The 13,241-nt window shown below is 45.2% G+C and overlaps 1 protein-coding gene across 3 annotated transcripts in view; it reads right to left on the bottom strand.

Annotated features, from left to right (window-relative positions):
* Window positions 1-13,241, bottom strand: part of LOC105024656 (low-density lipoprotein receptor-related protein 8) — an 88,273-nt gene that overhangs the window by 25,687 nt on the left and 49,345 nt on the right. For all 3 annotated transcript variants that reach the window (XM_029118748.2, XM_029118747.2, XM_029118746.2), the window contains one exon: window positions 3,553-3,948. In XM_029118748.2, the coding sequence (XP_028974581.2) occupies window positions 3,553-3,948 (396 nt within the window). The remainder of the gene's footprint in view (window positions 1-3,552; window positions 3,949-13,241) is intronic.

The following is a 13,241-nucleotide window of genomic DNA, read 5'->3' on the forward strand; positions in this document are numbered from 1 at the left end:
TATTAAACCACATATAGATGTAGTATCACTAGTCTACTGGAATAGACACATTATTAAACCACATATAGATGTAGTATCACTAGTCTCCTGGAATAGACACATTATTAAACCACATATAGATGTAGTATCACTTGTCTACTGGAATAGACACATTATTAAACCACATATAGATGGTGTATCACTAGCCTACTGGAATAGACACATTATTAAACCACATATAGATGTAGTATCACTAGCCTACTGGAATAGACACATAATTAAACCACATGTAGATGTAGTATCACTAATCTCCTGGAATAGACACATAATTAAACCACATATAGATGTAGTATCACTAGTCTACTGGAATAGACACATTATTAAACCACATATAGATGTAGTATCACTAGTCTCCTGGAAAAGACACATTATTAAACCACATATAGATGTAGTATCACTAGTCTACTGGAATAGACACATTATTAAACCACATATAGATGTAGTATCACTAGTCTCCTGGAATAGACACATTATTAAACCACATATAGATGTAGTATCACTAGTCTACTGGAATAGGCACATTATTAAACCACATATAGATATAGCATCACGAGTCTACTGGAATAGACACATTATTAAACCACATATAGATGTAGTATCACTAGTCTACTGGAATAGACACATTATTAAACCACATATAGATGTAGTATCACTAGTCTCCTGGAGAAGACACATTATTAAACCACATATAGATGTAGTATCACTAGTCTACTGGAATAGGCACATTATTAAACCACATATAGATGTAGTATCACTAGTCTACTGGAATAGACACATTATTAAACCACATATAGATGTAGTATCACTAGTCTACTGGAATAGGCACATTATTAAACCACATATAGATATAGCATCACGAGTCTCCTGGAATAGACACAGTATTAAACCACAGAATCACTAGTCTAGTGGAACAGTTTAGAGGGGATTGACCATACTGGGCATTACAAGGCAACAACAGAGCTGTGGGTGGCAGCGTTTCATGCCACGGTTTAGTCTCGACAAAGGGGTCAAAAGATCTATTTAAATTCAGAGTATGAATATGCATCTGTATTATTATGCAGGTGGTTTGAATCCAGAATTGAAATTAGAACATGTTCCAAGCTAAATAGCGGCACTAGGCTGGTGGATATTTAGCATTAAATATTGAGGTTGGATCACTTCCACAACATTTTGTTATTTAATATAAATACAAACCAAAGGAAATATTGCTTTCTAGTGATTCATGCAACAGTCCACCCACATATAAACCCGTCGCCTCTTTGTCCGACTTCCCGCAATACAATAACGATGCACTGCATTTAATCAAAATATAAAACCCCTGAACATTTACAAAATATTCAAATCAATCTATTTTCTAGGCATTCAAATCAATCTATGTCGCTGTCACATTGCAGTCATGGTAGTATTTCATACTGGTCATGTTAACTACCTCTACAATGGTTACGGAGATCTGATCTTCCTCTCAGTGCCAGACGAGATGTAGGCCAACAACAGACAACTCACTACATTCGTCAAATCCTAACCTGAATTCCAGCTACACTTGGAGAGGACAGCTCAGAAATATGAAGCAAACTTTTAACGAAGCACTAGAACAGTAAGCCTGCCTGAAGAGCCCTATTAGACAAAAAGATATGACGTAGTTTTGTCAATATTCTGAGGCACTTCATGATCATTAGTTGCTCATTAAATTTACTGTAACTTCACTTGATTCCATCTCCCATCCAAATTATTTTCCATTCTCTAATCACCAACCAGAAAAGTTTCAGTACCTTAATAATCCCAGATGAAATAATCCTACATGAAATAATCCTAGATATTTAAATAGGAGCTACACGCTCTTTTGTTTTTGCATCGCAAAAAAAAGTTGGAAGAATTTGCACTAACTAAAATAAACCTCAGATAAAAGTATTATAATGAAAACAGGTTTTATTGTAGTTAATAATCACAATTCTGCTTTTCCATTCTTGTTTTCTTTAGTGAGATATCATTAACGATTCAGCCATCACCTGTCTGCTATAGCTTCATTCACCTAGTTGATAGGGGACCAAACATTCTATAATCACGATAATGACATAAAACATGTAGCCAATATGGCTACTAGTTTCGCAATCCAAACAAATGTATTTTCTGTATATATGAACAGATTTTCTCATCAGCTCTACCACCAGTCCATGCAGTCATACTTGTCTTTGATGTAACATTTGTTTTGGAGAGGACCTAAGGCACCCCGCCGGGAAAATAATATGACTAGGGAAAAGACTGAGCAGCGGGTTTGATTCCTGTGTTTAGTGCTGCAACAGTCATGCAACTTCCAACAACATTACTAAGAGACCCACAACAAAGTCCCATTGGATAACTGCTGGATCCTGTTACTGTAACAGTGCAGTCAAAAGACACAAAGGGCCACAGACACACAGGTATAATTCACCTTAGCCCGGGCTTTCCCGACTGAACTGGCATCGGACACCTCCAATATCCAGAATACCTTGAATACTACCCCAGGTGTGTGCGACCTAGCAGTCCCGTCATATAATGCGTCAGGAGCGCCACATTAGTGTTCAGCAGCGCCACAGAGACCCAGCGTTACCATCAACCTCCCCGGCCCTAGCGCTCCCGTCAAGCCAAAGACCCCGCTTTAATTCTGAAGCTTCTAAGCGCTCAGGGACGTGAATGGGTTGCCTGGCAACTCTTGCTCGCGTGCTCTTCTGGAAGCTTTCCATTGACTGACTGCGTGGCCACTGACAGGCGGTTATGACGCTGTGGAGAGGAGCCCAGAGTGAGGGGCTTGATGAACGACGCGCTCACCTTCATAATGAACGGGGGGGGGGGGGGAGGCACGATACACTCATTTACACACACACACACACGGCATAACCTGCACCGGCTAATGGAAAAACCTGTTTCATCATAACTGCCCCCGTCTTCCCAACGTGTTTATCGGAGACAACAAATGATCTCCTCTACATCCACTGTTTCCCTGTGTCTGCCTCCCATGCTTCCATCCTTCTCCATTCACCATTTCCCTCCTTCCCTCAGTCCCTTCAAACTCACACATCTATATCTCCTTTATCTGCTCCTTTATCTGCTCCTTTATCTGCTCCTTTATCTGCTCCTTTATCTGCTCTATCACTGAAGCGTTTAACGCCCCAAGGTCAGACCGATAAAGAACAGTTACTACGTTGTGTGTTCACAGAAGCCTTCTTTGAGCAGCTCTGGGAGACTCAGACATTAGCAGATTTGTCTTGAAGGTGTCATAGGTCAGCTGACTGATGACATCATCCACTGTATGTGACTGCCGACGTGTGTGTGTGTGTCTCTCCCTGTTCCTGTTCCCGATCCTATGCAAATTCCCTTACCAGGCTAAAAATAGTTATCTTTTCCCGCCCCTTGACCATATGTTTGACTGACACACTACTGAAACAAAAAGGTCCTGACAGTGCAGGTTTTTGGTGAACATTTGCATATGGGCTACGGTCCGAAACGCGACCAAGACAAAAACGCCTGTGCACTCACGACAGTTGACCTCGTCCGACTTATCCTTGCAGTCCGGGTCCCCGTCACATTTCCACGCCAGCCTCACGCACTCCCCGTTGGCACAGCGGAACTCCTCCAGCGTGCAGTTGGCCCGGCGTCTCGGCGCTGACCCCTCCCCGCCACAGCGCTCCGGCCACTCGTCCGAGCCGTCGGGGCAGTCGGGGTCGCCATCGCAGCCCCACATGACGGGCACGCACTCCGAGGTGTTGCAGCGGAACTCGTGCGGGCCGCAGGTGCTCGTCGGGGCGCGGCGGGCGGAGCACTTCAGCTCGTCGGAGCCGTCGCCGCAGTCGTCGTCTCCGTCGCACACGTAGACAGGCGCCAGGCACTTGCGGTTGGAGCACTGGAACTGGCTCTTAGGACAGGCCTTGGAGTCTGGAGGGGGAGGAAGAGGAGGATCAGCTGGTGGTTAAAACTGAGCCGTAACACAGGGGACACCCACCCACGGTTATCAATGACACTACCGGTATCAAACAAAGGAAGAGTGAACACAAACGTCTGGCAAAGCCGACACAGTGGTGACATGACTCCGTCCTGGGCTACAGAGCAGACCTCCACCTCCTCTGCCTCTTCCTCCCCCCATCTCCCAGTCAGTCTACATTTCCTCTCCCTTTCTTCCCTGCTCTCTCTCCATTCGGTTTTCCTCTCTCCCTCTATCTTTCTGTCCTGGTCTTCCCTTCTTCCTCCCCTCTCCCTGTCTGAGAGATACCACCATTCCAGGCCTTAGGTGGTGAACGGTGGTGCCCAACATAGAGTGTGACAGAAAACCCGCTGTGCGTTTAGACTACAGGGGGATAGCTTTGATATTCACCCAGACGGCAGGGAGTTGCTCATACTGTTTCTGTCCCTCTGTAGTCACCCACCGGAGTAAAACACTACGTAATAGAGCCATGTTATTGGACGAGGTCACCCCCCTGTTGTCCCGTATCATGTGGGCATGAGAAGGTTTTTTGTTCCAGTTCCCTGACTAACGTCTATGAACCCTGTAGACAAAAGTTATAGTGACAAGAGCAGTGTCTGGGTATTTTGTAGAGCAGTGTGTGGGTCTTTCATAGAGTAGTGTTCGGGTGTTTTTGGGCAGTGGTCAGGTCTTTTGTAAAGCAATTCTTGGGTTTTTCGTAGAGCTGTATACAGGTCTTTTGTAGAGCAGTGTATGGGTCTTTCTTTGAGCTTCATTTGTGTCTTTCCTAGAGCCAAGTTCAGGTCTTTTATGGGCAGCGTTCAATGTTCTTTTGTACTTCTTGACAGAAGTGTCCTGACCTTTTTCTCAATTCAGGAAGTAATTCCCATGCACATGTACCAAGTTTGCCAAATAGCTATTTCCCTATTTTGCGTATACGGACAAAAAGTCACTAAACATTTCACTTTGTACAGTGTCCCAGCCTATCAGAGCAGACCTGTGGCTTAAGCTGATATAATCAGGGCGATTTAGATGATCATTTTAATCATCACTCAGTAAATTAGCCTCCTCTGGCAGAACGCAGAAACCCAGCATCCCGGCCATCCTGCTGATAACAACCATATGTCCAATTCACTGTGGGGTTTCTGTTTCACAAACACACCCACCGACTTAAATTCACCAGGGTCCCTGGCAGAGTGGGAACACATACTACAATACCAGCTCGCACTGAAAGAATCAGCAAAATTGCTAAAAAATAATTTTAGATTTAGCTCCGCCATAGGCTATGTGTTATCTTGGTCAATCTTAAACCGCGGCCGTCCATTTAAATCCACGGTGCCTTATCAGTACGAACACACACACACACCCACAGTGTCCAATTCACTACACAAACCCAACCTACCATGCACAACTCACCCATGTTAATCGACTAATCTACAGTTAAATTATTAAGGAGACTGGATAAACATGCAAATTACACATGGGGAGACCCATTAGTAAAACACATTAGCATTTCCAGCTATATCGGCTGGGGTGAAAGCATTTAAAGACGTCTTCCCTCGGCCCAGGGCTTCGGGCTCCATGTAACTAATTCCTGAACATGTGACCCAGTTCTCGGATTGAACAGGGAGTCGCAGTGACGGGGAGGGGGAGATGGTTGCCGCCAGCAACAACTGCCTCGGAGGTAAAGAGAGGGGGATGAATGGGCGGGTCACTCAGCATCTTACTGTTTATTATACTACTGCTACTACTACCGCTACTACTACCACTACTACTGCTACTACTACCACTGCTACTACTACTACCACTACTGCAGCTTCATGCTTATGGAACTAAAACATCTACAACAACAACTACTGCTGCTACTACAGCGTAATGTCTATGTTACAAAAACAACAACGACAACAACAACTACTAGTACCTCCAGACTACCAACTGTCTGACTACTGACAAGTACATACTGACAACCACCTTCTGACTACTGACTAGTATCTCCTGACTACCACCTTCTGACTTCTGAATAGTACCTACTGACAACCAACTTCTGGCTAATGACTAGAATCTCCTGACTACCACCTTCTGACTAATGACTAGTACAGTACCTACTGACAACCACCTTCTGACTAATGACTAGTACCTACTGACAACCACCTTCTGACTAATGACTAGTACCTACTGACAACCACCTTCTGACTAATGACTAGTACCTACTGACTACCACCTTCTGATTAATGAATAGTACAGTACCTACTGACAACCACCTTCTGACTAATGACTAGTACCTACTGACTACCACCTTCTGACTAATGACTAGTACAGTACCTACTGACAACCACCTTCTGACATATTCTAGTACCTACTGACAACCACCTTCTGACTAATGACTAGTACCTACTGACAACCACCTTCTGACTAATGACTAGTACATTACCTACTGACAACCACTTTCTGACTAATGACTAGTACATTACCTACTGACAACCACTTTCTGACTAATGAGTAGTACCTACTGACAACCACCTTCTGACTAATGACTAGTACCTACTGACAACCACCTTCTGACTAATGACTTGTACCTCCTGACTAATGACTAGTACCTCCTGACTACCACCTTCTGACTAATGACTAGTACCTCCTGACTACCACCTTCTGACTAATGACTAGTACAGTACCTACTGACAACCACCTTCTGACTAATGACTAGTACCTCCTGACAACCACCTTCTGACTAATGACTAGTACAGTACCTACTGACAACCCCTTTCTGACTAATGACTAGTACCTACTGACTACCACCTTCTGACTACTAACTAGTACATACTGATAACCACCTTCTGACTACTAACTAGTACATACTGATAACCACCTTCTGACTACTAACTAGTACATAATGATAACCACCGTCTGACTACTAACTAGTACATACTGATAACCACCTTCTGACTACTAACTAGTACATACTGATAACCACCTTCTGACTACTAACTAGTACATACTGATAACCACCTTTTGAATACTAACTAGTACATACTGATAACCACCTTTTGAATACTAACTAGTACATACTGATAACCACCACTGAAAGCACTTCTGCAGATACTGCTCATTCTACTACAGCTGAAGTAGTCAAAAGCGAGGTCGAAGTGTGTCTATTAACAACTCGAACTCAGGCAGAATAAGCTTTGGCAGCACTGCTCTTGGACTGCAGGAAGAACAACTTGTTCTGGACTGGTCTCAGACGGCAGGGAAACTCACTGTTCTGGACTGGTCTCAGACTGCAGGGAAACTCACTGTTCTGGACTGGTCTCAGACGGCAGGGAAACTCACTGTTCTGGACTGGTCTCAGACGGCAGGGAAACTCACTGTTCTGGACTGGTCTCAGACGGCAGGGAAACTCACTGTTCTGGACTGGTCTCAGATGGCAGGGAAATTCACTTTTCTGGACTGGTCTCAGACGGCAGGGAAACTCACTGTTCTGGACTGGCCTCAGACTGCAGGGAAACTCACTGTTCTGGACTGGTCTCAGACGGCAGGGAAACTCACTGTTCTGGACTGGTCTCAGACGGCAGGGAAACTCACTGTTCTGGACTGGCCTCAGACTGCAGGGAAACTCACTGTTCTGGACTGGTCTCAGACGGCAGGGAAACTCACTGTTCTGGACTGGCCTCAGACGGCAGGGAAACTCACTGTTCTGGACTGGTCTCAGACGGCAGGGAAACTCACTGTTCTGGACTGGTCTCAGACGGCAGGGAAACTCACTGTTCTGGACTGGTCTCAGACGGCAGGGAAACTCATTGTTCTGGACTGGTCTCAGACGGCAGGGAAACTCACTGTTCTGGACTGGTCTCAGACGGCAGGGAAACTCACTGTTCTGGACTGGTTTCAGACGGGAATCTTATATTAGGGCTGAGATGCAAGGGTGCAGACCAATTCTGTTATTGTCAGCATTCACTTTAAAGACATTTGGAGTTGCCAGGCAACCTAGGTTTGATGTGGAGTGCTCACAGGTTGTCCCGCCCTCCTACTAGGTTTATGGAGCGATAGTTACTACCACATGAAGAAGTAACATTGGGCTCTGCTCTAACTAGCTCTTAATGCCGTAAGCACTGAAAGCCTGACAAAATGAAAGCATAGAGAAAGCAGCTCCCAATCTCATGTAGCTAACAAAAAAGCTATTTGACGTTACCAATGAGTTTGCTGCTGTTCCAAGAAAAGGAAGGAGGAGTAAGTTCAAAGACAGTTGTGACATCACCTGTCCCTTCCAACCACTGACAGTGGCAGCAACATGTGCGAACTGCAGCCTACCAGAGTAAAGTGTTGAATCATTCATTCCCTGTGCAGGACAATTTTACTCCCCATATTTTAAATTGTTTCGTTCCCATGCTTGGTGGTTGTAGTACGAGTTCAAACTGCAACTGCTAGTGAAGACGTCAGGTCACCAGAGTTTAGTCAGATTCAAGCTAGCAAGGGATAAAAAAATAATAAAAAACACTGCACAATTCTCAACCAGCTCATATTACATCAGAATGTCTGCACTGATTTTTATACATTTCCCACTGTTCCATAAATCCATGTTTGAATTATGCGGTTTACAACAGAAATGTGCAAATATGGATTTATGGGGCCGTGGAATAAAGAAATAATAAATTCAGTGCTGTGACATTATGCGGAATGGGATTGTGATGTTATTTTTGTGTTTATTATTTGCCCCATTACCTCCAGCCTAGGCAGCAGCCTCTTCCTGGGGTCCAAACAGAAGCCGAAACATCATAATTCATTATATACATAACACAATGCATATCCTAATATGCCTCCACGAACACCATGATGGAATACATGATACACTGTAATTAAGAACACAATGCATAACAATGTTTGCGTATGTTCAAAGTCCCCCATTGTGTGTTTTAATTTTTTATCCGGTGTAGTTGCTAGCTGGGGTTACCTGTGGTGCCAGAGAGCTAGGCGGGGTGTCTATAACCGGGACAGTGGGCCTCACAGCTTCTGCTCTGGATCGAGGACTGTGAAGAGACACCTAGCCACATGCTGAAGTGTCCGAACTGTGATCCAATGCTCTTAAAAAAAAACAACCCACAAAACATTTGCACCCCAAGTCCATCTCTCCTCCACTCTGAGCCTCGTGAGGCCGATGCCTACAATCCATATTTGTCGGAAAAGTGTTCTGAGCTATTTGCCTCCCCCCACATTTTGTTACATTACAGCCTCATTCTAAAATGGATTAAACTAACATTTTCTGTAACATGCTTTCCTATCACTGTATAACATGCTTATCACTGTATAACATGCTATTTTAATCACTTCATAACATGCTTAGACACATTTAGTCAAAGGCATGACAAGATGACAAAATCTGCAAGTAACAGAAACGCTTTGGAGGATCAACTACAAATGTATAAGTGAAAACTACGTAAAGACGACATAAACTACGCACGTATAAATTAAAACTATGAAAAGATGACGTTAAACTATGCACGTGTAAGTGAAAACTACGCAAACGACGCATGTACAGGTAAAAACTATGTAAAGACGACGAAAACATGCGTTGTCCAAAATGCCACCCCGTTAACTACATAGTACACTATTTTCTCCCAGGACCCATAGATATCAGGTCAGAGGAAGGGCACTGAAGAGGACAAAGGCTACCATTTGTGACACGGAACAACAGCTCAGGCACTACAGACAGGTCGCCCTTTTCAGCGGGGGGAACAACAACTGATGACCTTTATCCAAATGACGCAGACATGTTTACTGAGCAAACAGAGTGATAATGGAGTGGGGGCGCTGGGGAGAGGAGGAGGACAATTACCAAATAAACACATGTGGGAGAAAAGGCACAGAGAGAGGTAAAACATGAGAAAACACGTAGGACAAATTCAGCAGAGAGAGACGCAGGGAAAGAAAAGGTAGAGAGAAAGAGAGAGATAAAACAGGAGAAAGAAAACGCAGAGATATAGCAGACACAGAGAAAAAGAGAGAGAGAGGGAGAGATATAAAACAGGAGAAGAGTAGAAGTGATATAGTTAAACGAGAGACAGAGCAAGAGGGGGAGGGACTGGGGTTTTTCTCCCACAGTGATTCAGTATTATTTTGACCAAATGTGCAACCCGCTATCAGAAACGAGGGAGGGAGATACGATGCGGAGAGGAACAGAGAAGGCCCCAGAAGTACAGGTTATCACACAGCAACACCAACAGAAGGGAAAGGGGGTGTGTGTTGCCGTTTGGGGGAGTAAAGAGGATTTGTTTCAGAAAGCTGTTCCCCCGTTGGGCTCACTACTGCAGCGGGAAACAAATGCACAGTTTATTTATTGCCCCGTTTTGACGTCTCAACACCACTCATTTGCTAAATCAATAATCTTCAGCAGCTCTACAGCGGGTGACAGTATGAGTCACACACCAGGTGGAGATATTCAGGGGGATCTCCCATACATCTGGTGATATGGGCTTTTCTACTGTTGTTGTACATCATATCACAAGTAGGCGACAACAAATATCCAATACACCCCGTTTGTCCTTACGGTCCTGACGCCCTCCGATGGCGGCTCCTTGAAGATGTCATCCCGTAATAGTGTGCTCTTCACCGCCACCTGATGGAGCTGGGATGTTGTTGTTTGGCTGGTCGACCTGTGGCAGTGGGGTCAAGTCCAGGTGACAGGTCGGCAAAGATTCCTACTCAAATGTTGGAAAATTGTTGAGAAACCGTTGGAATTTCGTAACAGTAACGGCTCATCCTGAAAGCACCTCCCCCAAGTCTCGCCACGTCGCTCTCTACTACTTCTGCAAAACCTTGTTAAAAGTTTGCAACTGGTTAAAGAGGATCAGAGTCCTAACACTAACCCACCAAACAGCGCACAGGCCTGGTCTACTCCGTCAGCAGTGTTAGCGTCTTGGACCGGAAGGAAGCACCGCTGTCTCCAGGGAGATAGAACCCCAGACTCGGGCGAGGTTGTTCAAGTGTGTCTGTTTGTGTGTGAACATGCGTGAGAGAAAGGCCTGCGAGTGTGTCTTTGTGCCATTTGTGTACTACCGTAGATCTCTCTAAGCAGGATTAAAACTGGTCCACTCTGGAAGATGTTCTGTGTTTTGGGGCTGTGCTCGGCAAAGCATGAAACAACATCAAAACAAACTGTGTTAACACAAATATCTAGATTTACCCACTGTATATCTAGCCCCTCCCTCTCTCCCTCCCTCAATCCCCCTCCCTCTATAATAACAAGGTGGATAGTAGGTTTTACAACGTGGATAGTGGGTGTTACAATGTGGATAGTGGGTGGAATAAGGTGGATAGTGGGTGTTACAATGTGGATAGTGGGTGTTACAACGTGGATAGTGGGTGTTACAATGTGGATAGTGGGTGTTACAATGTGGATAGTGGGTGTTACAATGTGGATAGTGGGTGTTACAATGTGGATAGTGGGTGTTACAACGTGGATAGTGGGTGTTACAATGTGGATAGTGGGTGTTACAACGTGAATAGTGGGTATTACAATGTGGATAGTGGGTGTTACAACGTGGATAGTGGGTGTTACAATGTGGATAGTGGGTGTTACAATGTGGATAGTGGGTGTTACAATGTGGATAGTGGGTGTTACAATGTGGATTGTGGGTGGAACAATGTGGATAGTGGGTGGAAAAAAGCACTTCACAGTGTATTCGTGCATTTGTCTGAAAGAGACAACAGAGTGGATGTTCTGGATAATTAACTGGTCTTTGTGGTCTTAACACCTCTTGTACAGGTCATTCCCAGCCCACTCAGCCCTGCCAACACTCAGAACGGAGGGTCAGCCCAGGTCAAGTCAATTCAAACTTCATAATCAGTCCAATGGGCAGTGGAACAGATGACAGAGTAGCATCATCAGCACTGCCGGGGCCTATTACCTGCATCCTCCACACGCACACACGCTCGTACACATGCTCGCACACACGCTCGCACACACTCACACAATCACCCAGTTCAAAGGAATTCAAGATCTGAGGCCATCGGACACATTCATTAATAACTGTATATAATTTTTATCTTTCTGCATCTCTGACAGACAGAAATCAATTATCATCAGGGCAGAGCAGGTGAGTAATGTCAGGGGCGGAGTTAACAAGCCAGAACTGATCCAATAGGGCAGGGAACAGGTTGAATACCTGCCATGGGGGATCAGAGCTACAACCCTGTCCAAGGCTCTTCCTGTGTCCCCATCACATGCTCCTGTCCTCCTGTCTCCCTGCCCTCCTGCTGTCCACTAATATAGACCGTACCTGACAGCCAGGAGAAAATATCATTTGGTTTCCTAGGCTGGTCCAGCTAACACGGTGCTTCGGGGTGACAGCTGAAGCTGCAGCGCGGTACCCAAACCAGCTCACTGCCCAGTGAGCAAAAAACCCTTGTCTCTATCAGACAGCAAATCTGTCCGATGAAGCAAGAAATATTACAACCACGTTTCCAGAAAAGCCGGGACGCTGCGTGAAATGTGAATAGAGTGCAATGATGTGCAAATCATTTAAACCCCATGTTCGTTAGAAACGTATCAAATGTTGAAACTGAGAAATGGTATTGTTTCTTGAAAAATATAGGCCCATTTTGAACTTAATGGCAGCAACATGTTTCAAAAAAGTTGGGACAGAGGCAACCACAAAACATTGATGTCCGTGATGTTCGGGCTCTCAGGCGGCACTGCGTTAAAAACAGACACGATTCTGTAGTGGACATCACTGCATGGGTTCAGGAACACATCCGAATGGGGTACCCCATTCCGCTCTGGGGGATCACTAACTCTGGCCATGAGAACACAACTTCCACAACAACAAACCAGCGGACAGAAGAAGTATGAACTAGCCTAACAGACCGTCTGCCGCCGCTATTTAGTCTACAGTTTGGAGGTGTCTTCATATCCTGAGCATCAGCAACAGTTTGGAGGTGTCTTCATATCCTGAGCATCTTGTTCTGTGTGCCCGGTACTGAGGAAGAGCACAGGGAGCCGTTCAGGTGGTCAGGACTGACCTATACTGTCCACCGGTACTCTGTGTAGCCGGGGGTGACCAGGATTGGAGGGGTCTGCCATGTTCTTCTTCCTGCCTCCTTGCCCCGCCCCCCGGATTCACGCAGGACCTTGATGTACAGCCGGTGACCAGGTCAGAGTATTCTGGAGGCACGTTGGTTTTCAGTTGCTTTGACAGGTATATCCGCTGGTGTGTAGCCGGGGGTGACCAGGATTGGAGGGGTCTGCCATGTTCTTCTTCCTGCCTCCTTGCCCCGC

Source organism: Esox lucius, chromosome 3 (genome assembly GCF_011004845.1).
Source record: "Esox lucius isolate fEsoLuc1 chromosome 3, fEsoLuc1.pri, whole genome shotgun sequence".
NCBI classification, from domain to species: domain Eukaryota; kingdom Metazoa; phylum Chordata; class Actinopteri; order Esociformes; family Esocidae; genus Esox; species Esox lucius.